Below are 25,253 nucleotides of genomic sequence, written 5' to 3' on the forward strand. Positions count from 1 at the left end.
AACATAGTAGAAAAAGGGAACAAAAAAAAAATCAACATGACTGCTGGGTCCTCTGAAAAGAAAGAGGCCGACCCAGAGATAGTTGAGAAAATAATACATACATTGAAGTCACAGGGATGTTTTGATCAGTTTAGAAAAGAATTTATTGCCGATGCAGACACAAAGGTTTGAAAAAGTATTGCGTTTTCGCGATTCAAAAAGTTAGATAATTATTTAGCATAGGCATTTCGGTACATCTGTTTAGTCAGTAATGACTTATGAGGCTTTATATGGTTAAAAAAAACAATTGGCACGTTTTACCGCCAACTGTCAAAAAGTACTTCGTTTTCGAACGGCAAGGTAAGCCGTAGTCCATAATATTAGACGTGTACATGCTCATTTTACCTTCAACATTCATTATTTTATTATTTTACATTTTATTTTCAATTTGCATTGTAACGTCTAAAAGGGCCATAATCAGTAGAATGTAGCATTTTCTCACACGAAAAATATACGATATACGCAGGTTTAGACAGTCCAGCCTACCGTTATTTATCATATTCTAGTAATATATCGTTTAAATTTACCTTTAAAAGCCCTCATATCCAATATATGTCAATTGTGTACAGTTTTCAATACACATTCCGCCATTTTTCAAGCATATTCAGCAGGTTATAATATATTTAGAATCGACTTGGACGAAAACAATTTTCCACGTGAACTATTTGCCAGTTGATCCAGAGGGAAAATATTTCGTCTAAAATTGATTCTCAAAATAAACTGTGTTTACACAACATTCGGAATAGACCGGCAATGTTGCACACCATAATACAGATACACGGCAATACATACAGTGGAAAGAAACAACTCAGCCCTTTTTTTGTAAATTTGGGGAAGGGTACCAGGTCCCTTTTGGAGGGGAAATTTACGTCGCGAAATCATTTTTTGGAGGAATATATTTGCTGAAAAGTTGTTAAAATCAGGACTGAAAATCACAACTAATTTCATTTTTTTTTTGCATGGGGAATTTTTGGCCAAGGTGGGGAAAAAAGTATACTTTTTAGATTGGGGAATGGGGCTGAATTTCGGCCCTAAAATCAGCATAAAAAAAGGCCTGCAACTCGATATTTATATATGAAAAGTAACTTTTATTTTATAATTATTCACATGTGCAGTTGAAAAAAGGATTATTTTCGGTGTAAGTAGTGTTCTTTCACTTCGGATTGGGTTATGTTGTTCATAATTTGAAGATTAGAGGCGACATGAAGTGTGTTCACTTCTCACTACATGTTATACATGGCGATCCGATAAGACCTGACATAACCGATAGACGTCAAAATGTTAAAATATGTTATGTCAGGTCTTATTGATAGGACTAGGTAAGCCGAAGGACCGAGGTTTGAGTCCCGGCGGAGGCCACACATTTTTCCTGAGACTGTTACATTAAATTTGGTGGTTCTACCAAGATGTTCACCCTTGGAGACAATGCAGGGCAAAGCAGTTTGGCTAGAGTGTGCATCTGAATTTTGTTAACAGCCAGCAGCATGCAGTCATTGGCCAGGAGTACCAATGTCTGGCAATAAGAGGAAAGGTGTGTAGCGTTCTCGTATCAGGTGGCCTTGGTAGCTCAGTTGGTAGAGCGTTGCCACGGTAAGCCTAAGGCCCGGTCAAGGCTGCATATTTTTCCTGAGACTGTTACACTTTATATTGAGTAGGACAACACTGAGTTCAAATACTTGTATCCTCGGCATACCATGGTTCGCGGAGTTAATTTTAATTCAGCGCAAACTCGATAAATAACAGTTGTCATGTGAAAATGTTTACATACATTATTAAATACATTTATCCTCCACCACATACATTATTCCAATTAACTTTATTTGTTTTAGTTATCTACAGTCTGGGATTCATCCGAAACAGTCATGTCAAATAAATTATGTCAGTCATCTGCAAACCTTGATTTCGCGGATATGACATCACAGCATCCTGGGACTTGAATATAGTCATTCATGTGGTTTTCTTAATTTTAATGTTTTAGCTTTTAATATTTTTCACTACAGTAACAAAAAATTAAAACATTAACATTTCAAATCTCCAACAAAATAGTTTCTAGTTTTCAAGACTTAAACAGTGAGGACATATGAAAGATTCCCGTCTTTTAGTTACTCTTACGTCAGTGCAGTGAATCTGATCGATTCCAGTGTTTACATGGGTTTTTCTTTTCCCATCTCATTACATTGAGCTCCATTTTGGAACGTGATAGAGACTGTAATAGCCTTTATTTACTTCTGATAGGCTGAGGTTTATTCAGAAAGTTTGAAAAAGCAGGGAAAAAATTGCTAAGGGTTATAGGTACATGAAAAACACTTTTTTAATGTAACCGTTATTTATCACAACTTGTGCAAAGTGACCTCCATAGATAAAATGTAAACAAAGCAGACGAAGGAAATTTGGACTTAAAAAAAATAATTTTAGGGTATAAACATGTGTCTTTTTAGTGGCTATATTTAGGGATTAGCGTAAAAGGTAAAATTTTCATGACAGGTTAATATTTAATGCACTTGCCTTCTTAAAACGCAATTTTTTATAATTAGAAAGATCGTCATGGTCGAGTAACATTTGTAGTAAATGCTGACGTAGTTTCCAGTGCGTGAATGCAAATCTCGTGTGACCAGTAAGCAAACAAAACTGGCCGCGAACCAGGATATTCCGCGATTTTAAGGACTCCGACGATATATATCAAACAAATTTCTATACTGCACAAATAGATTTTATGCAGTTTATTTGATCTTAATGAACCCAAATCGGTCAGTAGAATAACTAGAAATTGATAAATATGTATACTTTTGACAATGTTTGAGTCAAATAATACAGACACTAGTAGAACATGATGAGCCATTGACAGTTTCGTCTCCAGCAAGTAGTAGCTAGGCTTTTTCAATTAAAAACTTGCAAAGCTTGCAAAAATATAACTGTCTTTGGCGAAAGTCTGCAAAAATTCTACCCAAAACTTATTTACTATCAAAGGCTACACCATAAAAAACAATCCCCATAACTCAATTTGAATTTTGACAGAGTTATGACCCTTTTACTGGCAAAGCTGAGAAAAGTCAAGGACAGCTCTTGTTAGTCCTGCTGTGGTTGTTTTTAAGTCAGTTACATACTTTTTACCTATACACAGGGATAGGGCTGATATAGGACTATACAGGATCCATGTTGTTCGAGTCAGCTAGTGGGGCTTTCTTGGATTGCATGGCATGGCACTTAAATTTTCTGCACTTCTCCCCTAAAACTCTCTAGTTCTCCTAAGTCTTAGCTGAGGGAGAAGTGACTGGCAAGGTCAGATGACTCGGAGCTATCTTAGTCCCCTTTTTGTGTATAGTTACAAAGTAAATATATGACAAGTAAGAAATTAAGTACATACTATCACTCAGTAGGCACCTGTTCTTGTACTTGCAGCCGGCCTATCACAATCTACAACAGAGGGTTGAGTCGTATGTGTCACGTTTCCTGAGCCAGCAGAAATGGAGTCCAAAACTGAACAAGAATCAACTGAGAGAGACGCTCCGCAGGCAGATCAATCAGTAAGCTTACTGCATATATATATGAGCTGCACCGTGAGAAAATCAACATAGTGGCTTTGCCACCAGCATGTATCTAGACCAGCCTGCGCATCCACACAGTCTGGTCAGGATCCATGTTGTTCGCTTTCAAAGCCTATTGCAATTAGAGAAACCATTAGCGAACAGCTGGTCGCAAACGCACTATGTTGGTTTTCTCATGGCGCGGCTCATATATATATACATAAAAATGCAGAATAACTTCTGTTACTAGCAACAGCAGCAAAGAAAAGACTCCTACTAACAAAGGCCTTCTAGTATACAGTAAAACACTGATTACTAAAAATGGGAATGAGTTGAGCAGTATGCTCAAGTTACCTAGGGAACATAGAAATTAGAAGGAAAATGATGGGGGACACCACATATTTCTTGAGTCAGCCTTGATGCACAGGCCTTCAATGCAACAAACAGATTTTATACTTCCTAGCTGTATTTGCTCTGAAGATGCTGCAGAGAGTAGTTTGTGGTAAAGCATCACCTTTCCTGGATAAGTTATATTGGCAGAGTAAAACTGAAGACAAGACTGAGCCTTACTTTATATCCTGTGAAATCATTGATGTTTGCCTAAAACCACTAAATTTCTGTATAAGAGGAATTTTTTGCTAAGTTCTTGAACTTAAGAAATACATGAAAATATCAGCCGATGTAAATTTCCATGTTCACCAAGACACATCGTTGTAGTCTATTAAACTTTAAAAGAAAAACAAACTTAGCTTTAATGGCGAAGTTGTCGGCGATTCCTGAAAATTTCCGCTCGCAAAACGTCTGGAATTGGCAATATGCGAACATTTTAACCAGCGAATATACCCACTTACACAGTAGATGCCAAGAAAAATCAGTGATTCCACATAACTACCGGTATATGTTTTATTGATTTAAGAGAACTTCTTTAATTAACTTTACCAGATATTAGTTGTTGTATTAGTTGTATATAAGCTGTCAGTATGTGTTTATGTGAGAAAAATATAGTTTAAATTTTTTTGCTTAATTTTCCATAATTCCATATTTCCATAATATTCCAGGTCTGGTATGTTGAACAAGGGCGTGGAGAGAATTGTGGAACAGACAATAAATCCAAAGATCATGCAGCTGATCAAACCAAAGACAGACGAGGTGACGTGTGAACACCTGAACATCAGTCTAACAGAACACAAAAATGCACTGAAGAGAAAACAACAAGAACAGCAAGAGAAACTGATGAAATCCCCGGACTCTGCCAGCATACAGAGTCTCCTTAGTATAAACTTCAACTCCCCACCACCAGGTAAACTTAAGTTCCCTGTCTGGACTGTACAGCTGATTGTATACTTGCCCCTTACTGCTGTTGGGTTTGAGCTAGTTGTGTGAGGAAGCCGTTTTATTCTTATTTGTTGAATTTAAAGAATGTGAAAAAGAAATACATGTACATTTAATTAACAGGAACACAAAAAAATTTTAATCCCTGTAAAAAAACATTTACATGTACTCAGCGCCTCACAATGAAATTACATGGTTTTTGGAAGCGGGCCTTGATTATGGTGTCTGCGTTCTTGTTATTATTATTAATCATTTTTATGAACAGGTTCCAATGCTCCTCCTTTCACCAATACAAGTTCCCCAGCCATGCCTCCTGGACAGTTCAACCCAGGACCACCAGCAGCAGGAATGCTGGGCCCGACACCCACACCGGCACCTAGCCAGTTTCCTCCACAGCTTCCTGGCTTCAGCAACACCAACCCAGCTGGTCTGACATTTCCAGGAATAAGTCAACAGAGTTTCCCTTTTCTACCACATGTAAGTTGTCTGCTCTAACTCTTGAACCCCTTGAAGGATTTAGCAGAAACTTGACACAAATGTTTACCACATCGAGATGACTTGCAGAGCGCATATTTTGGATGGCTCGCTCCAAGGTCAAGGGCACACAGGGGCTGTAACTCTTGCACTGCTTGGAGGAATTTAAAGAAACTTGGCACAAATGTTCACCACATCGAGACAACATGCAGGTTGCATGTTTTGAATGGCTCACTTCAAGGTCAGAGTCACAGGGGTCAAAGGTCGTACCTACAAGGCGTATATTGCTCCGCATTGTGTTGCTCTTGATATTTTTTATTTTAGGTCAACTTTTTTTCTAAAAAACTATGCACTATAGACTTTTTACTTTGCACACTTCTTTATGAACATGAAATGAATAAGCAGGCCAAGAACTATTATGCATTTTATGAGAATGCAAGCTTAAATTTGAACCCTGATTTAAACAACCAGTGGTAGGGAAATATAATATTATAATTCTAATATATGTAGATTATTCAAATTACATACATAAATTACAACAGGAGGTTTCGCCAGAGGAATTACGATTATTTCATAGTGATAAATATCATTTTACATGTGAATTTTTAAATCTTACATACTTTAAAACATATTGCATCAAGAACAGGTACGAGAACATTGGCTTCATAAATGTTCCTTTTTATTTACAGGGCTGGAATGCTTCATTGAATGCTGGATTTCCACCAATATTTCCAGGCCACCCACCATTCCAGACATTTAGCATCCCACCCCCGGGGACAGCAATGACTGTCCCCCCACCTGCTGCCGGGGGTCTTCTGTTACCCCCAGTGAGCAGTGCGGGAGTCGCCACCTCTGTGGCAGCTCTTAACAAGCTGTCTCCTGTTAAAGGTATCAAAGGTCTTAATGCTTTACTTGGCCTCCCGACCCCCTCAGAGGAACCTGCACCTCCAGGAACAGTCATCCTTCCTGATGGTACCCATATACAGAAAAAGAGACCACACTCCAGCATTCATGGTGGGGAGGACTCCAAAGACGGCATTACGTATGAAGGAGATAACGATGTATCTTTACAAAGTATACCAATTCCTGACTCAGAGAAAGACCTGGCAGAGAGAGCTGTGAATGAGCAGATACAGAAAGCGATGCATGAGGAGATGGCAGCTAAAGGTGAACTAGAAGGTGATCTTGGAGATCAGACTGGGGAAGGCAAGAGACAGTACAGGTTTGCCTGGGACGAAGATATACAGGAAGTAGATTTAGAGGTAAGATATTTGTCTGTTTGAAATTGCTTTATTCATTGACAAGTGATAGTGAAATAGTAGAATCTGCCTGACCTTGTCCATCCCCCTACCCCATATCCCCCTACCCCAAATGAAATCCTCTTGCAGAATATGGAGATCTATGCATGCACCTATAACTAAGCAAAAATAAGTAAATTGAAATTAAGCAAGGAAGAAATCTTGCTCATGCTGTTATCTCTGTGAGAGGAGTTTTGTTACTTGGATTTAGTTCTTCTGGCAGCCCATTACATACACTCCTGTTGTCAGAAATATATCACCATCTAGATTTATGATGAAGTTGAAGCTCTTACCTGAAAGGTTGAATATTATTGTACCTGCTGACAACAAAGTTGTAAGGGGGGGTATACTGGTTTCAGGTTGTCTGTCTGTCTGTCCGTCTGTCTGTCCGTCCATAGACACAATCTTGTGTGCACCATCTCTCCTCATCCCCTTGACACAATTTAATGAAACTTCACACAAGTGATCAGTAACAACAGTAGTTGTGCATGGGGCATGTTAGGTTCTTTCTGAAAAAAAAATGCAGAGTTATGGGACTTTGTTTTTTGTTAATATACTATATACATAGACACAATCTTGTGCGCACCATCTCACCTCATCCCCTAGACACAATTTAATGAAACTTCACACAAGTGATCAGTAACATCAGTAGTTGTGCATGGGGCATGTTAGGTTCTTTCAGAAAAAAATTTTGCAGAGTTACGGGACTTTGTTTTTTGTTAATATACTATATACATAGACACAATCTTGTGCGCACCATCTCACCTCATCCCCTAGACACAATTTAATGAAACTTCACACAAGTTATCAGTAACAACAGTAGTTGTGCATGGGGCATGTTAGGTTCTTTCAACAACAAAAATTGCAGAGTTATGGGACTTTGTTTCTTGTTAACATACTATGTACATACAGTCTGCATATGCAATCTTGTACGCGCCTAATCTTCAGAACCCTTGCACACAATTTAATGGAACTTCACACAAGTGATCAGTACCAACCCTAGTTGTGCATGGTGCATGTTACGTTCTTTTAGATAAATATTCTGCATAGTTATGGGACTTTGTTTTTTGTTACTATACTGTATACATACAGTCTATATACATACAGTCCACATAATTATGCAATCTTGTGTGCGTCAAATTGCAATGTACTGTGTCAGTGCATGCGGGGGGTACATTCATCACCTTTAGTGATAGTTCTAGTTTTGTCTGAACCTCCAGACATTTACTTTCCTGATAAAGAAATGCAAATCTGTTCATTCAGGGTTTGTATTGCTTAGAGAAAAGTAGTTATGAAGTAGATCAGAAACTCTCCCAAACAACATTTTGTTTGTGAAAAGTGCTGATATTAAGTTATTTCTGATCCTTCTGGCAGGCTATCATTACAAACCAACTTACACTGCCTGTTTGATTATCTGTTGCATTTACTGTTATCTGTCATTTTCACTTTTCTGTTGACAGACATTTTCAAATAGTGTATCATGCTGTCCTTCCATGAAATAATTAGGTAATTTATTGAATAAGATATATGCTATTATTTACTTCAATACATATGTTATCTGCCTGTACAAATATGATACTGATTTCACTGGTTGTAAATGCTGGTGAGTTGTAAAACCTCGTAATATTCATCCATGTTTTTCACTGCCTCGGCAGGATTCTGTGGGATCAAGTGATATCAGCTCAGTTCACACAAGTGATCTGTCACACTTTGAGGACAGTGAAAACAGTTCAGACAGTGACCTTGAAGATCTGGAGAACAAGTTGTTGCAATTGGAGAAGAAACAGAAAGATGAACCAGTTGAAGGTAAACTTAGGTTGAAGACCAGTCTAAATATTCGGGCTTCTGATTGGCTGGTTTGGAATACAGTTTTGAAATTGACCAATGGCAGAGTAGCTTTCTGAGACTGGTTTTCAAATATAGTTTTGTAACTTCATTACATGTTGGCTTATTTCTGTATATATATATGTGAAACAAGATACAAAGTCACAGTGATGGGTGAAACCCTCTGGCCTGTTTATAGAGATCATCACAGCATTGTACTTAAAGAGTGAGGTACCAAATTTTAGTACTTTAAGCAGCAATTTTTAAGCAGTGATCAAGGTGAACAATTAATTATGTGACAGTATAAAAATGTTGTACTCTTGATAATAATAATAAAAAAAATGTATCACACAGTAGAAATGATTAAACTATGTGCTTGAGGTTTGTTTCAGGTTTTAATACATACAGATATATGTTAAAAGTTATGACAACTTCAATATATAAAATAACGCAAAACTTAAACATGATATGCAAAATTTACCACTAAAATTGTATTGACAGAACATATACCTGAGGTCCCCCAGGAGACAGTTGAGGCCCAGGTAGAGGCAATGGACACTGTAAATGCAGCTGGAGAGGCCCTAACAGAAACTACCATAGATGCCAGTCCTGTTAAATCTCAGCTACTGGTCTCAACAGGTCAGTTACTTTTTAACATCAGACTTCTATTTTGCATATAAAATTTCTCGAATTTGTACTTTCAATAAATATGTAATTATTTCATAATTAGCACATAAGCAGATATTCAACAATTATAACAACATGAAATTTATGTGGTATTATCCTGGCGTAAGTGGACTGATGTGATTGCACAGACAGTGAATGTGTAAAGTCATCACTTCAGGTGTCTTTGGCAGATTCAGATAAGGATATAAAAGTTTTTTTAAGTATATCTTATAAACTCCATATTGTACTGTTTGCTCAAGAAGATTACATCTTGTATCAGTAGATGCCCAGGTAACTGCTGGAGTTGCTTTGAAGAAAGAGGTTGCCGGAAAGCCGCGTAAACTTCTGTCATTACAGTACAACTACAGTGATAGTGATGATGAGGAGACAAGGGAGGAGAGAAAGGCGAGAATTGTAAGTGTTGGCATGAGCTGTAGACTAGAACCGTCTAGCAGTGTATCCATTCAGTTAATGTATTAGTGCTTACTTTTGTGACGTGGAAACATTTGTGATTTTTCCAAACAGGAAATACTCTCAAAGTTAAAGACAGACATAAGTTTGCACATGACACTACCATAAAATGTTGTCAGTAGCAAATTAATGAGTTCCTCACTCCTAAATAAAGCAATTAATAAATAGAAATATGTTAGAACAAATGGAGAAAATAGCTGTTAAATAGGTGCAGTCTAACAATATCATTTATTGATAATTAATCTGATTTTTCTTGACTGTGAACATTTTTATTTTACATTTATAAAAACATCCACAAATTCTTCCACACACAAAACATCTACTTTCAGTGTGTATTGAATTTTTTGTAATATAACAATATGTACAAAGGTACTGTTGAAACTTGATATCCCGAACTCGCTTATCTCAAAATTCCAGTTATTTCAAGTCCCATCCTCAAAACACGAGCACAAAATATCATTTTAAGTCAGATTTCAGTTAACTGCTCGATACCTTGGAATTTGACATACCAGGTTTCGACTGTATATATGTTGTTGTCTGATATAGAATCTGATATATATTTAAACCTTTAGATACAAAGTATATTCGGGATATAATGGAATCACACGTTTGTTGGTTTGTCAGTCTCTTTGTATTATTTGTCTGCTTTGTATTATTTGTCTGCTCTGTATTCCATATCTTCTAAACTGCTAGGAAGAGTTCTTTATCAAGACGATGTTCAGAGCGCAGAACTTAGGACACTAGTTTCAAGGTCATGGTCGTCTTGGAGGCCAGATAGTTTAACTTTGTGTCCACTCCATTCGGAAGATTTCATAAAACTTCAGTTGTGCACCTCCTTAAGGTGACTTGCTATGATCTGGGTCTCTAGTCTAAAGTCAAGGTCACACAAAGTGGTTAAAGATCAAGTAGTTTAAATTCGTGTCTACCACATATTTTCCAAACCTTCGGAAGGATTTTCATAAAACTAGCATCAATTGTTAACCTCATCCACACAAGGTGCAAAGGGCACACAACTCAGGACATTAAGTTCAATATCAAGATAACAGAGGCCAAAGATCCTATAGCTTAAATTTTCTTAACCACAGGAAGGACTGTCATAAAACTAGCATTAATTGTTGACCTCATTTAGGCCAGATGTTGGTCACAACATTTAATTTCCTAGTATAAAAGCAGCATCTGGGGGTATAAATCAGTTAGTGTTAGCTGTAGTTGCTTTTCATTTGCAACATTATTATTTTCACTGCTGATGTTTTTATGCCCCCGAAGGGAGGCATATAGTTTTTGATCCGTCTGTCGGTCTGTCCGCAATTTTCGTGTCCGGTCCATATCTTTGTCATCCATGGATGGATTTTCAAATAGCTTGGCATGAATGTGTACTACAGTAAGACGACGTGTTGCGTGCAAGACCCAGGTCCGTAGCTCAAAAGTCAAGGTCACACTTAAGACGTTAAAGGTCATTTTTCATGATAGTGCATTGATGGGCGTGTCTGGTCCATATCTTTGTCATTCATGGATGGATTTTCAAGTAACTATGCATAAATATGTGGCACAGTAAGACGACGTGTCGCGCGCAAGACCCAGGTCTGTAGCTCAAAAGTCAAGGTCACACTTAGACGTTAAAGGTCATATTTCATGATAGTGCATTGATGGGCATGTCCGGTCCATATCTTTGTCATTCATGCATGGATTTTAAAATTACTGGGCATGAATGTGTACCACAGTAAGACGACGTGTCGCGCGCAAGACCCAGGTCCGTAGCTCAAAAGTCAAGGTCACACTTAGACGTTAAAGGTCATATTTCATGATAGTGCAATGATGGGCATGTCCGGTCCATATCTTTTCATTCATGCATGGATTTTAAAATAACTACGCATGAATGTGTGGCACAGTACGACGACATGTCGCGCGCAAGACCCAGGTCCGTAGGTCAAAAGTCCTAAACTCTAACATCGGCCATAACTATTCATTCAAAGTGCCATCGGGGGCATGTGTCATCCTATGGAGACAGCTCTTGATTTGTGTTGTCCTTTTAGTATAGCTGTGGTGTCTTGTTTTATCTCTCAGTCTCAAACTAACACATTTCCCAGAAGCCACTGTAGGTTTGTAACCATGGTTACCATTTTTATTACATTCATAAGTTACATGTTATCCAAATAGATTAGTTAGGCCATATATTAATACTCTGTGCAATGTTTTACAGTATGTTTAAAACATAATTGCTGTAACGTAAATAGATACACGGGTCATAGACATCTGTGGTCTTTTTAGATAACAAAAACAAAATTAGAATTGAATGGAAACCACAATACTGTATTGGTCTTAAGTTTTTATCACATTGAAAGTGCTGTGAGTTTACTGCACTTGATTAATGGTTTAATTTTGTTTTACATTTAGCGAAGAAGGAGACGTATAAAGCATTCAGTTAACCAACATTTTGTTATCTTTTGTTCCTAGTTTCCAATTGCTTTTTGCGAAATGATTTTATAGCACTGTAAATCTCTTCAGTTCACTTCAGTTTTCCATTAACATTGGCAGCTGTTCTGAGATAAAAAAAAAATATGGTGTTTGTTATAGTTTAGTTGTTCAACAGCTTTCAAATTAATGAAATATAAAAGGGTGATCATATTTCCACAATATTTCATTTTATATTTGCTTTAAATGAAACAGCTCAGCAAAGTCTAGGTGAAATTGTTCAGCATTTTTAGCTCGACTATTCGAAGAATAGGGGAGCTATCCTACTCGCCCCAGTGTCGGCGTGAGCATGAGCGTCACACAAATGTTAAAGTTTGGGTACCATCCCAAATATTTTCAAAGTCCATTGAAATATTGCTTTGATATTTTGCATACTTGTTTACCATCATGACCCCAGTCTGTAAAAAGGAGGTGGCAACTCTATCAAGCATTTTGACTGAATTATGGCCCCTTTTCAACTTAGAATATGAATGTTTAAGTTAGTGTACCACTCCAAATATTTTCAAAGTCCATTGAGATATTGCTTTCATATTTTGCTTACTTGTTTACCATCATGACCCCAGTCTGTAAAAAGGAGGAGGCAACTCTATCAAGCATTCTGACTGAATTATGGCCCCGTTTCGACTTAGAATAAATGTTAAAGTTTGCGTACCACCCCAAATATTTTCAAAGTCCATTGAGATATTGCTTTCATATTTTGCATATTGTTTACCATCATGACCCCAGTCTGTAAAAAGGAGGAGGCAACTCTATCAAGCATTTTGACTGAATTATGGCCCCTTTTCGACTTAGAATATGCTTATCGTAATGTTAAAGTTTTACTCATTGCTTATATTATACTATCAAGCACTGAGAATAGTCGAGCACGCTGTCCACTGACAGCTCTTGTTGTTTGACTTATTATAGCAGACATTATTCTGATATGAAGAGAACTGTGTTATGAAATTATTTAATGCCTGCTTTTTGTTTCCCTGTTGCTGGTTTCTGACCTAGTAATTGCTAGATGTACTGATGGAAGGGAAGAGAATGTAAGTTGGGGGTGGGGGGTCCTTCTAAAACATGATCAACTGCTACTTGCTCATACTTGATAATTCTAGCAAATACATATTCTTGCTATTTTATTAATGCTTATTAGCTTGGCAGTTTGAAATATAGGGAGTGCTATTCTACTGACCTGGGAGTCAGAGTCGGCACTGGTGGTTAAAGATTTATGTGCAAGATTATATCTTGGTAACAATTACATGTATTGGAATGAAACTTCACAAAATGCTTTCCAGTCATCAAATCTATTGAAATCAAGTTAGATAACTCCTGGTTGAATTTATTACAAAGTATGGCCCTTTACCTTTCTAGACTCAGAAAATTAATTTAAAGTTTTGTGTACAACTATTAAGTTGTAACAACTCTATGTATTGAACTGAAACTTCACACAATGATTCTAGGTGACAGACCTACTGAAATAATCAAGATAGATAACTTTTGGCTGGATTTAATTTAAAATTATGTCCATGTTTAGATTTAGAAAATTCATTTAATATTTTACATGCAACTGTCAAGCAGAATGTAATTAGCAACTAAATGTTCTGCATTGAATCTTTATATAAGACATCCTTCTCATCAAATAATCTTACAAAGCAAGTTAGAGAAATCTTGGTTGAAATCGGCCCTTATTAGTCCCCTACTGGTTGAAAACCAGTTTCGGGGACTATAGGAATGCGCTTTTCCGTCATTCCATCCTTCCGCAATTTCGTGTCTGGTCCATAACTCTGTCATCGATGAAGGGATTTTAATATTACTTGGCACAAATGTTCCCCATGATGAGAAGACCTGTCTTGCACAAAACCCGGATCCCTGCCTTAAAGGTCAAGGTCACAATTGAAGGTCAAATGTCAACAGGGCTTTTTTCCTGTCCGGTCCATAACTCTGCCATCCGTGAAGGTATTTTAATATTACTTGGCACAAATGTACCTCATAATAAGACAATGTGTCATGCACAGCTTCAGACCCCTAGCTCAAAGGTCAAGGTCACACTTTGCAGTTAAGTGTTAACATGGCATGAACAGGGTCTGTTTCGTGTCTGGTCCATAACTCTGTCATTCATCAAGGGATTTTAATATTACTTGGCACAAATGTTCCCCATAATGAGTCAACATGTCATATGCAAAACCCAGAACCCTAGCTCAAAGGTCAAGGTCACAATTGGAGGTCATAGGTCAATAGGGTTTTTTTCCTCTCCGGTCCAGAACTCTGTCATCCATTAAGGGATTTTAATATTACTTGGCATAAATGTTCCCCATGATGAGGCGACATGTCTTGCGCAAAACCCAGAACCCTAGCTTAAAGGTCAAGGTCACACTTGGAGATCAAAGGTCAGTGGGACATTTTTCCTGTCTGGTGTATAACAAAACAGGATTTGAATATTACTTGGCACAAATGTTCACCACTATTAGACTGAGTGTCATGCGCAAGAACCTGGTCCCTAGGTCAAAGGTCAAGGTCACACATAGAAGCCAAAGGTCAGATACAAGAATGGCCTTGTCTGGAACATTTCTTCTTCATGCATGGAGGGATTTTGATGTTAGTTGGCATAAATTTTCACTACCATGAGACAGATTGTTGTGCGCAAGAAGCAGGTCCCTAGATCTAAGGTCAAGGTCACACTTAGAGGTCAGATGCCAGATTCAAGAATGACTTTTTCCGGAGCATTTCTTCTTCATGCAAGGAGGGATTTTGATGTAACTTGGCATAAATGTTCACTACCATGAGACGGATTGTTGTTTGCAAGAACCAGGTCCCTAGGTCTAAGGTCAAGGTCACACTAGTCAACTGCCAAATTCAAGAATGACTTTTTCCAGAGCATTTCTTCTTCATGCATAAAGGGATTTTGATGTAATTTGGCACAAATGTTCACCATCATGAGGCACCCTTGTTTTTAGAATTATGTCCCTTTGTTGTTACTATAAATAGCTTATATTGTAACTTATTTATTACAGGCTGTAGGGAAAAATCGAGACCTGTTTTCTGTGGTACAACATGCATGTTACATCCAATTTTTTAGGTGTATTTTGACCTATCTCTGTGTGGTAAAGAGTTTTATGTGGACTTGTATAGATTTTTTTTTTATATGATACCTTTTTGATAATTGGACAAAAATGCTATATGAAGATATCAGTTCATTATGTTATACTGCACTAGAGAAAATTAGATGCCTTCCAGTAGGGGACTTCGTATTGCATGGCAATACTTCATTCACTTGTTTTACTTAGAAAATCTCATTACGTTTTGCATGCAAGTTGTTACCAGTGCCATAATGAAATTTTCATCTGTAATAGATTTTAATAAAATAACTCAGTTGTGTTAGTCTTGCCAAGATATGGCTTTGTTTCGCTTACTTACTAAGTTGTTGAATAGTTCAGTTGGGCTCTCTTATGGACAGCTCATGTTATTTAGCATCTATCAATCTCAGATGCATTATCAATTAATGTTGTACTGTTCATATAGTTCAAATTATGGAATATGTTAAATGTCTTTAAGCCCAAAGTGGTTCTGGGACGATCTGTGTATGAAAAGAATTGGAACCACTGCCTTACCCTTGAATGATCGTAAGAGGCGACTAACACTTGGTGTTGCAGTAACTCTGTGATTCCAGCAGGTGTGCAAATTTGATTCCATACTTCGTTTTTGTGCCCCAGAAAGGAGGCATATTAGTTTTCAACTGTCCGTTCGTTTGTTAGTTCGTTCGTCACAATGTTAACTTTTTGCATGAAGGCACTTTACGTGTGAACCACTGCACACAGGACCTTCAGACTTCACATGCTGATAGTACTTATTGAGTACACGACCCCTACTGACTTTGGGGTCACCAGGTCAAAGGTCAAGGCGCTGCGGGGGCATTTGTCACCATTGGTGACAGCTCTTGTTATTTCGATGTAAATGAGATGTGGAATCAAAATTTGTAGTCTTGTTTTGCGCCATATAACCTATGCTATGTTGGTGCGCCGTAAAACCCAAATAAATAAATAAATTTTAATTGAATTGATTGAAAAGTTTGCACATTAATACATATTAGAAGTGTAGCAAACTCATTATTAAGAATTATTATTGGAATGGAATGAAGTGGCATGGTAGGGTATGATTTAGGATTTAAAAAGTCAGGAGTCACTAATCGGTTAGATATAAGGAAAGTGTACTGTGGTATATTTACTTTTCCCTGGAACCTTGTATCCTTCACATGTGAGGTAAATGGTTGTATTTTACCTTATATAGCTGCTGAGTTTTGGGACTGTGTACCCTTTACATATTTGGTAAATAGTTATATTTTACCTTAAACAATAATTTAAATTGTACTTTCTGTAATACCTTTCAAACATGACAGTGTTTTTGTACAATGTTTATGTAAAAAAATGATTGTTTTTTAGAGGTTGATCTCAGAAATGGGTGTTTATTTAAGAAAATTTACTTTTTCATTGAAAAGCTCAAAAATAGGAAGGCATGTTGAAATTTGTTAAGTTGAAGAGTTTTGTAGTGTTGGAGTAATACTGAAATTTCTCTGTCAGTTATTTCATTTATTTCTCTGTTCATCTGAAACTTTCCATGTCTTGGCTAAAATTCTAAAACAGTTTTAGCAATTCCAATGAAACTTACTGTGCTTCAGCCATATCTTTTAAACAACTTATGCAATTCCAATAAATCTTTAAACATAAGCTGTGAGTAGGTACCTATAATGTCAAGATCGCAAGCAAGCACAATCCCTGGGAATTTCTCATTTACTGATGAAATTTATTGTTTCTGTATATGAATGGAAAGCATACTTATGGTAGCTGCATTCTATACACTGGTCAGTTATAATGTATGCTGTCTATGGTAGGAATATAATTTAAAATTCATACATTCTGTATACTGTAAAATCTATAATATTGGTTGGGAATTTTCTTTGTTGATAATGTTATTATTTCACCAAATTATATTCCAGCAAACGATATAATGAAATTCATTTTATTTATTCTTTACAGTTTATCTCTATGAATTTATATCCATGTAGAATGATCTTGCTGGCAGTAACCACACAATTAAACAATTATACAGTGTATAGAAATTCTTCAGTTCACCCTATGATGAGTTGTGATAGTTTACTAATTTTCATTTCAGTTTCCACTAATTTTTTTTTAATTATATACATTGTCACCTGTAATTGTTAAGGATATGACCTAAATTATATGTATATGTTGCAAAAAGTTTGCATATATTTAACTTAAAACTGTAATTGACAGGCTAAGGAGAAAGAAGACCGATACCAGAGAAGACTTCATCGGCGAGCGGAACTAGAAGCAAAACGTAAAGAACGTGAAGAAGAAAGATTACGCCAAAAACTTGAGAAATTAGAACGTGCAAGAGAGGCACAGGGAAAAGCAGAGAAAGTAAAACTAGAGAAGGAAGAGGCAGAGAAGGAAAAAATAGAGAAAGAACAGGCAGAGAAAGAAAATGTAGAGAAAGAAAAAGTAGAACAAGAAATAGTAGAAGAAGAAAAAGTAGAGCAAGTGGAAGCTAAAACAGCTGAAGTTGATGTTGCGGAAGTTGATGTTGCTGAGAAGGAACAGCCTGTAGAAAAACAAGAAACTCAAACTGAGGAATTAGTTAGTGAAAGCACTGAAGATACAACTACAAGAGCTGATGTAGAAGCATCTGTAGAGAGTACTGAAGATAGTAAAGCAGCTGTTGTTGGTGTAGATAAAGAGACAGAAGTAGTAACAGAAGTTAAAGGTATGTTTTGTACAATACAAGTGTAAAACCTTTTTTTTTAGAATTTCAGTCATATAAGGGTAGTCAGTTAACGTAACCAGTATTGTTGAACTCCATATAAGTTATGGCTTGTTATCAGTAAGTAGCTCAAAACCTTCCATCATGAATAGGATGTAGAGGATGAATGACTTCAGACGCCAGGTCTTTGATCAAATCAAACCTGTGAACATTCACCTTGCCTTGGCTTCAAACTAATAAATATCTATTTATACTCTTATGTTAATTTTCTGTTTATAGTGATGTGTGGCTGTTCTGTTTAAACTTTTATGTAGCTGTTCTATATATAGTATCTTGCTGTACCAATTATTTTGCCTCTGTTGTAGGTTTATTGAAAATTTTAAGTTTAGGCATAAAAATTGAAGGTTCAAGTCCATTCCGCATAGGTAAGGATATGTAAAAAAAATCAGGCCATTGCATGTCTTTTTTATTCCGTCAACAGTTGTTCCATTTTTGTAATGGAATGTTAGATAAAGATCTTACCTAGATTTCAAGTCTGGTTGCAGAATATTAAGGAAACTATATTTCTTTGGTAATGAAAATAGCTCTTCTTACTAAAAACCTTTACCATTGGCTGTCAATAAACAATACTATAGGTATGTTGGCTGCTACAACTGGCTCATTCTTATGTTCAATTTTGCATTTCCTCCTGTGTGTGTATCTTAAGTAATACAGCCCTTCAAAGGGTCTGTTTGAGCTGAATAGACTTTGACCGGGAAAATGCTGGTTTTAATGTGACATGTTTATAGGAATATGCAGAATAATGTTGCTGTTTATAGATTCAGTCTTTCACAGTGAACGTCTTTGATGGAGAAGTAATTCCTTTATATTTTACCAATTTTATGCTAACTTCTTAGAAGAAAAACCAGCAGATTTGAATGCAGAAGATGTTCCCAGATCAGAAGATGAAAAGGTACAAATTCCTGATGTTACAGAAGACAGTGGAACTGTGGTTGCCATGGAAACTGACACAGTCAAAACTGAAATAAACACTGAAGAGCTGGAACCTGCAACAGAAGGTAATACAATGCAGTCACTTCAGAGCTGACAGACTTTTTATTTTGAATTTTCTAAACAACCTGTGGCTTTCTGAAGGGGAAAATATAGCGCATAAAACCACAAAAAGGGGAAAATCCAAATCATTTGATTTTCATGACAACAGGAACAGTACCTACTTGCAGGAACTGATGCAAGTGTCTTAGCACCTGATGAGAAGTAAATTTTATAGTTAGTTTGACAAAATTATCAGTCCATAACTGCTGTGCGAGTTGTAAATATGAAGCAACATCAGGTAATAGGGGTTGAAAAATATATATATAGATGCCAACTTTCATAAAATTATTCACTATGCATATACGTAACATTTTCTTTTAAATACAAGGGGAAAACATGACATTCTTTAAAGAATAATACAACAGTTTCAGGGGGAAATATGTCTATTTTTGCTAGGGGTAACAGCCTGTATTCGGCTGTAAAAAATAGCAAAAAAAATCCCTGAGACTGACATGATTTTCTACTAAGAGGTGTATGCTCTATAGGTGTTTCATTAACAGTGATGCCAAGTAAAACTACAAATTCATTCAGATAGAGCAAATTTGGAAAAAAATAGACAATTTTAGTTGTACTACTCTGCGGGATGATAGAATGGTAAATCTGTGTAAATAAGCAATATGGATATAGAAGACTTCTTTACAATGGCATAATATTCATATGATGTTAGTTATGGTGTATGATGTGTCAGTATTTATGTCACAGTTATTTTTACCACTAAAATGCTGTAAATCCTGGAGGTAAAGCATTTTTGTTTGTTTCTTGCCATCAAGACAAACAAAATTATATAAAAATCTCTTTTTCTTAAAACAAATAGAGATAGAACACTATAAGGATCAGACAAAGGTTTATTGGCACATGACATAATGCTTTGATTAGTTTGTATAATTTACATGTACAGTCTGAATAATGTACATTCATAATTTTTCAAGTTAAAGATGAAACTAAAGCTGAAGCTGTGAAAGAAGAGAAAGACACCAGCGTTGATCCCAACATTTCTGATGCTCACGCTATAGTGGACACGAGTCTCAATACAGATTCTTCCGCCACTGCAACAGAGTCTAGCGTTACCTTGGATACAAGTGTGCCAGAGGTACCAAGCTCACCGGACAAGAAGAAACACAAACGTAAAACAAAGGCAGAACTGAAAGCTGAACTCAAAGAACAGAAAGTGATGGAAAGGAAGAGTAGAAGACAAAGAATCAGAAATAAAAGGTGAGATAAAAGAATTTTAAGTTAGACTTTTGTCTTTGAACTGCCTTTGTAGTGACCAGAGGTAGTTTTCTGTCAGTCTTTGTTAAGCTAATCAGTATTGAGTCTGGATGTATGGAGTTTTCTTGAAATTCTAGTTTAGTAATTTTAGAGGAACTAATGTCTTTTTATGCACCCGCCGTCAAATTGAGGGGCATATTGTGTTATCCTTTCCTATGTGTGGGTATGTCTGCGGGTGTGTATGTATGTGTGTGCTAAAAATGGATATTATTTTGTTTTGCATTGTTGGATTTGTAAATCACTTACTATGAAAAGTGGGAAAAGTGGAACAAACAATCAATACATGATGATTTTAAGGTTTGTTTACTGAAAAATAACCATTGTAAATAACTTGTCACAAATAACTGCAAGAACAAGACATGTTGTATGTAAAAATCTAGACCCCAAGCTTAAAGGTCAGGGTCAGGTTTAGAGATCAAGGATTAACGGTAATTTTTCCTGTCAGCTGTATAACATTGTCACACCACACATGTAACTAGACAATATGTAGATGTTAATAGATGTAAAGCTAGTATCTACTGTACATTTGAGGGATTAGACTTTAAGTCCAAATGGTTGTGGATTATAATATATAGTATATCCTTAGGACGGCCAGCACATATTTATGCAATCTCGCCAGGCATATGTATGTTTTTGACAACACAGAAAATGACGTCACTCGACCTTCAGCTATTTCCGGAAGTAAATGAAAGTAGAAATGTTAAACTTGAAAACGAAAGCCGCATTTTGATTCGTAGATAGTCAGGGGTCACGCGCAGGGGTCACCCCATCTAAATGTATGCGCGTGGACTTCTTCCTTTTTTTTTTTTTTTTTTTTTTTTTTTTTTGCTATTGGGGAGCCAATTTTCAGCACTTTATTACGAATTGAAATTACCTGGGCTTTAGTACAGCATGTCAGCTTTTAATCTATGAAAAAATATTTGAGCTCTGGATAAACAGAAATCCCACAGGGGTCCGTAACGGACCAAGGGTACATTGATAATTTTGGAACTTCATCAAATCGCTCAAAATGTCATTTTTGATGTTGTCTTGAGAGTGTCAGTATATGCCTCAGATGTAAGATTTTACCATATTTGAGAGCTGCAGACCTAGACATTTCAGAAATATTTTCAAAATAAGTTTCGTGCAATAAATGTTGTTGTACGGAAGCGTGACAGGGCCATCAGACGCTAATACGTTTTAGTACGTTAAGGCTGCGGAAAGGATATACAGATTTCCTAAAATGCATTTTAGTTTAGCCATTTTTGTCTCAAACGTCAGTTTTCGTACAGACGTGTTAAAAAATGTCGAAAAAGCACTGATTTTTAGATAAAAAATAATTCTCTAATAACCTTAGGACGGCCAGCCCATATTTATGCAATCTCGCCAGGCATATGTATGTTTTTGACAACACAGAAAATGACGTCACTCGACCTTCAGCTATTTCCGGAAGTAAATAAAATGAAAGTAGAAATGCTAAACTTGAAAACGAAAGCCGCATTTTGATTTGTAGATAGTCAGGGGTCACGCGCAGGGGTCACCCCGTCTAAATGTATGCGCGTGGACTTCTTTTTTTTTTTTTTTTTTTTTTTTTTAGCTCACCTGTCACATAGTGACAAGGTGAGCTTTTGTGATCACCCTTCGTCCGTCGTCAGTCCGTCCCATGCATCCGTGCGTCAACAATTTCTTGTCTGCACGATAGTGGTTTCATTTATGATTTTATTTTAACCAAACTTGCACACAACTTGTATCACCATAAGATCTCAGTTCCTTTCTTTAACTGGCCAGATCCCATTACAGGTTCCAGAGTTATGGCCCCTGAAAGGGCCAAAATTAGCTATTTTGACCTTGTCTGCACAATAGCAGCTTTATTTATAATTTGATTTTTACCAAACTGGCACACAACTTGTATCACCATAAGCTCTCGGTTCCTTTCTTGAACTGGTCAGATTCCATTATGGGTTCCAGAGTTATGGCCCCTGAAATTGCCATAATTAGCTATTTTGACCTTGTCTGCACAATAGCAGCCTCATTTATGATTTTATTTTAACCAAACCTGCACACAATTTGTATCACCATATGATCTTGGTTCCTTTCTTGAACCGGCCAGATCCCATAATGGATTCAAGAGTTATGGCCCCTGAAAAGGCCAAAATTAGCTATTTTGACCTCGTCTGCACAATAGCAGCTTCATTTATGATTTGATTTTAACCAAACTTGCACAAAACTTGTATCACCACAAGATCTTGGTTCCTTTCTTGAACTGGCCAGATTCCTTCTTGGGTTCCAGAGTTATGGCCCCTTAAAGGTCCAAAATTGGCTATTTTGGCTTTTGCAGCCATATAGAGACTTCATTTATGGTTTTATTTGATACAAACTTCCAAATGTCTTCAACAACAATAAATCTTGGATTCCATGACAAATCAGATCCATTCGTAGGTTCCAGAGTTATTTTATATCTGATTACCTCCCCTGATTGTAATCAAAATGGATTTATATCAGTAAGTACTTACAGGACTTATTTGAAATTTCATTATTGTCATTAGTTGGACTGAGCCAATGAGGGTAGATAACTATGGACTGATTTTATGTCAAATTACCTCCCTTTATTTCAAATTAAAATGGGTATATCTCCGTAACTAATGATGTATGTCAATAGATTTATTTGGCAGGTCCTTCTTTTGTTAACTTACAATCATTTTTTTAGCTCATCTGATTTTTTGAAAAAAAATGATGAGTTATTGTCATCACTTGAGCGGTTGTCGGCGTCGGCGTCGGCGTCGGCGTTGCCTGGTTAAGTTTTATGTTTAGGTCAGCTTTTCTCCTAAACTATCAAAGCTATTGCTTTGAAACTTGGAATACTTGTTCACCATCATAAGCTGACCCTGTATAGCAAGAAACATAACTCCATCTTGCTTTTTGCAAGATTTATGGCCCCTTTTGTACTTAGAAAATATCAGATTTCTTGGTTAAGTTTTATGTTTAGGTCAACTTTTCTCCTAAACTATCAAAGCTATTGCTTTGAAACTTGGAATACTTGTTCACCATCATAAGCAGACGCTGTACATCAAGAAACATAACTCCATCTTGCTTTTTGCAAGAATTATTGCCCCCTTTTGGACTTAGAAAATCAGTTTTCTTGGTTAAGTTTTATGTTTAGGTCAGCTTTTATCCTAAACTATCAAAGCTATTGCTTTAAAACTTGCAACACTTGTTCACCATCATAAGCTGACCCTGTACAGCAAGAAACATAACTCCATCCTGCTTTTTGCAAGATTTATGGCCCCTTTTGGACTTAGAAAATATCAGATTTCTTGGTTAAGTTTTATGTTTAGGTCAACTTTTTCTCTTAAACTATCAAAGCTATTGCTTTAAAACTTTCAACTCTTGTTCACCATCATAAGCTGACCCTGTACAGCAAGCAACATAACTCCATCCTGCTTTTTGCAATAATTATTGCCCCTTTTGGACTTAGAAAAATTATTTTCTTGGTTGAATATTATGTTTAAGTCAACTTTTCTCATAAACTATCAAAGCTATTGCTTTAAAACTTGCAACAGTTTTTCACCATCATAAGTGGACACTGTACATCAAGAAACATAACTCTATCCTGCTTTTTGCAAGAATGATGGCCCTTTTTAGACTTAGAAATCATGGGTAGGACAATATTTCTATTATACAAAAAAAATCAGATGAGCGTCAGCACCCGCAAGGCGGTGCTCTTGTTTTAATTACTTCTCTTTTACGTTACTATGAATAGCTTGTTTTTAGTAACTTTTTTATTATTGGCCATAGGGAAAAACCGAGACCACTTTTCTGTGGTACAACATGGATGGTACCTCCAATTTTTAGGTGTATTTTGACATATCTGTACCTTGTAAGAATTTTTTTTTCTTTTTGGTTTAATTTCTTCCCTTTGTTGTTCCTGTCCTTCGGATATTTTTTCTGAGGACCTTCTTGTCCTCAAGTGCAATGGTAACAGGTGAGCGATATAGGGCCATCATGGCCCTCTTGTTTTTTTTTTTGCTATTGGGGAGCCAATTTTCAGCACTTTATTACGAACTGAAATTACCTGGGCTTTAGTACAGCATGTCAGCTTTTAATCTATGAAAAAATATTTGAGCTCTGGATAAACAGAAATCCCACAGGGGTCCGTAACGGACCAAGGGTACATTGATAATTTTGGAACTTCATCAAATCGCTCAAAATGTCATTTTTGATGTTGTCTGATAGTGTCAGTATATGCCTCAGATGTAAGATATAACCGTATTTGAGAGCTGCAGACCTAGACATTTCAGAAATATTTTCAAAATAAGTTTCTTGTAATAAATGTTGTTTCTACGGAAGCGTGAAAGAGCCATCAGACGCTAATACGTTTTTGTACGTTAAGGCTGCGGAAAGGATATACAGATTTCCTGAAATGCATTTTAGTTTAGCCATTTTTGTCTCAAACGTCAGTTTTCGTACAGACGTGTTAAAAAATGTCGAAAAAGCACTGATTTTTAGATAAAAAATGATTTCTGTAATAACCTTAGGACGGCCAGCACATATTTATGCAATCTCGCCAGGCATATGTATGTTTTTGACAACACAGAAAATGATGTCACTCGACCTTCAGCTATTTCCGGAAGTAAATAAAATGAAAGTAGAAATGCTAAACTTGAAAACGAAAGCCGCATTTTGATTTGTAGATAGTCAGGGGTCACGCGCAGGGGTCACCCCGTCTAAATGTATGCGCGTGGACTTCCTTGGTTTTTTTTAGCTCACCTGTCACAAAGTGACAAGGTGAGCTTTTGTGATCGCGCGGTGTCCGTCGTCCGTCGTCCGTCCGTGCGTACGTCCGTGCGTGCGTGCGTCCGTCCGTAAACTTTTGCTTGTGACCACTCTAGAGGTCACATTTTTCATGGGATCTTTATGAAAATGGGTCAGAATGTTCATCTTGGTAAATTCTAGGTCAAGTTCGAAACTGGGTCACATGCCGTCAAAAACTAGGTCAGTAGGTCTAAAAATAGAAAAACCTTGTGACCTCTCTAGAGGCCATAATTTTCAATGGATC

General features: G+C 36.7%; 1 protein-coding gene across 1 annotated transcript; it reads left to right on the forward strand.

Annotated features, from left to right (window-relative positions):
- Positions 1–20,161, forward strand: LOC128554624 (biorientation of chromosomes in cell division protein 1-like 1; the record flags this gene model as incomplete). The annotated part of the gene is made up of 11 exons (XM_053535910.1): positions 1–165; positions 3,439–3,563; positions 4,622–4,863; positions 5,161–5,372; positions 6,059–6,631; positions 8,323–8,473; positions 8,993–9,130; positions 9,441–9,571; positions 17,371–17,860; positions 18,754–18,915; positions 19,879–20,161. Coding segments are annotated over exons 1-11 (2,636 nt in total), but the record flags the coding sequence as incomplete, so codon positions are not given.
- Between the last annotated feature and the right edge of the window lie 5,092 nt (positions 20,162–25,253).

This window comes from Mercenaria mercenaria, unplaced genomic scaffold (genome assembly GCF_021730395.1).
Source record: "Mercenaria mercenaria strain notata unplaced genomic scaffold, MADL_Memer_1 contig_577, whole genome shotgun sequence".
In the NCBI taxonomy this organism is placed as follows: Eukaryota; Metazoa; Mollusca; class Bivalvia; order Venerida; family Veneridae; genus Mercenaria; species Mercenaria mercenaria.